Source organism: Hordeum vulgare, chromosome 7H, assembly GCF_904849725.1.
Source record: "Hordeum vulgare subsp. vulgare chromosome 7H, MorexV3_pseudomolecules_assembly, whole genome shotgun sequence".
NCBI classification, from domain to species: domain Eukaryota; kingdom Viridiplantae; phylum Streptophyta; class Magnoliopsida; order Poales; family Poaceae; genus Hordeum; species Hordeum vulgare.
This window is the reverse complement of record NC_058524.1, coordinates 205,568,870-205,572,397: the sequence shown is the minus strand read 5'-3', so window position 1 is coordinate 205,572,397 and position 3,528 is coordinate 205,568,870. Positions and strand designations below refer to the sequence as shown.

Sequence of the window (3,528 nt, the reverse complement as noted above, 5' to 3'; positions counted from 1 at the left end):
CGGTAGCCGAAACTAAGGGGGCAAAGGTGGAACAAAACACCAGGCTAGAAAGGTCGAGCCTTCCACCTTTTACCAAGTATAGAGGTGCAATAAATTAAATAGCATATAATATGATGATAAGACAAGGGACCCATGTTTTCACATGGAAGCAACTACACCTGCAACTAGCAACGCTATCAACAGGGTTAAGCAAGCAGTAACATAGCCAATCAGTGGTTTGCTAGGTTGAACAGGTTGAAGGTTTCATGGCATTGTTGAGAGGCTGATATTTAACATGTGGTAGGCAACGAGACATAACGATAGAGACGGTAAATCTAGCATGGCAATGATAGTAATGGTATCTGGGGAAATGATCATCTTGCCTGAGATCCCGCTTGGAAGAAGAATGACTCCGTAAAGCAGACGAACCGACGTAGTCGAACGGGTCCTCACAATCCGGCACGATGCGAAACTCTATCGAGACGAAGCAAACCGAAAACAAGAATCAACACACGATATTCACCATACGATGCACAACACATATGATGCATGAGCTGCTGAATACATGCAAGTCACGGCATGACAAATCACACAATCAAACACTACACATTAAGTGAAGTTCAATATGCACGAGTTGCATATTGACGAAACTCCACGTTAAATATTTAGTTCACTCCCGGTTATTTACACGGCAATATTAAATGTGGTTAAACATGCAAGAGGTGAAGCGGAAATTAAACTACCTATCTAGGCATTTTAAATGAGGTCGGAAATGACATATAGCACCTCTGATTCGACCTCACATGTTAATTTACAATTCTGTCCAGATCTGAATTAAGACATTTAATTAGTTGTTAAACAGCAAAACCAATAGGTTCACGTGCTTCTACGCGTCAAGGCAAGAAACCTACACGTAAAGAACATCTCCAACGGAGCTACGGATCAAAAGATACAAGCGCCGCAAGATATGATGGCATGAATGCAAAATGTGTGCAACGATGGCTACGAGCACTTCAAGACAAACAACCAGTAAGAGAAAATGAAACTACACGAGATTCTAAGCAAGTTTCAAGTAGGACACGATCAAAATGGAGTTACGGTTCGAAAATTACGAGCAAAACAAGAAATCACTACAAACTGCCAATAACAGCCACATAGCACTTTCTTCGCCCCACAACTACGGATACACAACTCCGATGAGATCAAGCAAGGCATGGCATGAAAGAGGGCAAGACGCACTACTACAACCAACTAACAACAACTAGCATGGCAGCAAGGAGCACTTGGAAAAGAAGACACAAAATGGCATCTCACACACTATTTCAGACTTAGTGAAAATAACACCTCCGGAAAATGCAGTTTTCAGCCTGAAGCAAAATTGACAGCAGCAAAACCTATAGCTACAGTACTCCAAATGGCATGAAACTTCACAGCATGCTAGAGAAACACAAGGGGTACAACTAACTCCATTGGACCAACCTCAAAAGAGCTACACATCACAAGATGCAAACAAGACAAGACAGCAACAAAATATAACAGACTCCAGACTTAGAAATATTTCAGCTCCTCCAAATCAGCACTATTTCTAGCAACTTGGGAGCAAGCAAACAACACCTAAACACGCATTTCTATTGCAACCAAAAATACCAGGGACTAAACAAAACATCCAAGATCAACTCTCTAGTTGACAACTCCGTCAAACGACGCACGGATTAAATCCTACGAATTAAACAAAAGGGCATCACGGCAAAATATCTCACGAACTAACTTACTCGAAAGCTAAAACTAATTGCACAGAAAAATCCATGGGATTTTTCTACCCCGGAAACATATAAAATATGTGGGGTTTGCAACACAAAATAACGCCACAGAATAATGCGGGAGAAATAAACCTAGACACGAAAAATAATCTAACGGGCAAACCCTACACGCAAAAATACACTTGATCGCTCTAAAATACATGGAAAATAGCTCCCTAGAGCATGGACATTTCTAATGCGGCATACGGGCAATCCGGACACACGCGAAGAATAACTACGGAACGGAACCTATTGTAACAGCACGCAAAACAAAGCATTAGGCACCCTAAACGGCGTTAAACAATTATGCATGTGTCAAATTCGTATTCTACGCGCGAAACTACCACAAATCCATGTATTACATGTCTCGACCCGATTTACGAATATAAAACTACGGGCGTTTGAAATAAAACCTACTTATCTGGAATTTATATTAATTCCTAAATCAAGCTAAATCACCAATGGGCCGAACGGGGTGCAAACAGATAATGTGTGCAGGGGGGCGAGGGATAGCTTACCTTGGCCACTTGGGCCTGGCCGGTTGGATGCGCTGGGACCTGGCCCGGTCGGTGCGCGGCAGGGGAGGCTGAGCTGGGCCGGGAGACGAGGCCGGCCCACGCGGAGGAGCAGCCCCACGCGACGAGCAGGGACGCTGCCCGTTCCTCTCCTGCTCGCTCCCGAGCTCAACCATGGCGGCGGCGAGGGCTTGGCGTCGAGCATCCCTGCAGGTCCTCCGGCGAGACGAGGTAGGCGACCGGCGGCGGCGCACTTGTGCTTGAGTCGGCAGGCGGCGGATCCGGCGCGGGGACGCGCGGGAAACAAGGAGCAGCAACAAGGCAACCGACGACGGGGCAGGGCGGTTCCGGCGAGGCGAGCGGCTGCTGGGCACAGGGGTGGCGCGCTCGGGAGCCGGCGCGGGATCCAGGCGGCGGGCTGGCAAGGCAAGGGCCGGCGGCGGCTGCTGGCCGGCGTGGCGGCGCGGGTGAGGGAGCCATGGGGGAGGCTCGGGGTTGCAGGGGCTCGGGCACTCGGCGGCGGCTGCAGCCCGAGCGGCGGCCGGATGGGCCTCGGCGGGCCGCGCGCGGGCTCGGGCGGGCCGGCGGCGCTGGTGGGGAGAGGCTTCTGCGGCTAGGGTTAGGGTTAGGGAGCGGATCCCGAGGAGGATTAGGGGGGCGCCCAAAATAGGCAGGGAGGGGTGCTTAAATAGGGAAAGGGGCTAGGGTGCAGGGTATCTGGGGGTTTTTCGACCCTCTGGACACGTTCGTGCGGTCCGATCGGAGAGGCGGGTTAGGGTTAGGTGTGTAGAGTGGCGTTGACTAAGATGAGAAGGAAGTGGTGCGGCGCGGCATCGACTTTTAAAACACCGACAGACGTTCGACGGTAGACCGAATACAGTGCCGCTACGGGCAATCGTTCGGGTACCAGACGGTATCCGATCGCGACGAAATCCAACAGGCGGCCTCGCTATACCTAATCACGACCACACGTCAAATCTCAACCCGATCAGAGAAAGTTTTCAACGCACTTTAAAAACATGGTTTCGACGGTGCCGCGGGCGCGTGCGTGTGCAGTCGGACTCGGAACGGACAACAACGAGAATCCGGCAACTACTAACGGATGCAAGTTTTGAAAACTGGCGGCAACGGAGACGCCGATGCAATGCTGATGATGCGCATGATGCGATGATGACACGACAATTAAAATAAGCCACACGACAAAAACGGAAAGAGAGGGGAAGCTTCTAGAACGT

The 3,528-nt window shown here is 49.8% G+C and overlaps 1 protein-coding gene across 1 annotated transcript; it reads right to left on the bottom strand.

The window, feature by feature from the left end:
* Window positions 1-413: 413 nt before the first annotated feature.
* LOC123408620 (serine/arginine repetitive matrix protein 1-like) lies at window positions 414-3,127 on the bottom strand. The gene is made up of 3 exons (XM_045101681.1): window positions 3,118-3,127; window positions 2,297-2,816; window positions 414-453 (listed from the first exon to the last, which is right to left on the bottom strand). The coding sequence occupies exons 1-3, from the start codon at window positions 3,125-3,127 to the stop codon at window positions 429-431; spliced, it is 555 nt and encodes a 184-aa protein (XP_044957616.1). The 3' UTR covers window positions 414-428.
* Between the last annotated feature and the right edge of the window lie 401 nt (window positions 3,128-3,528).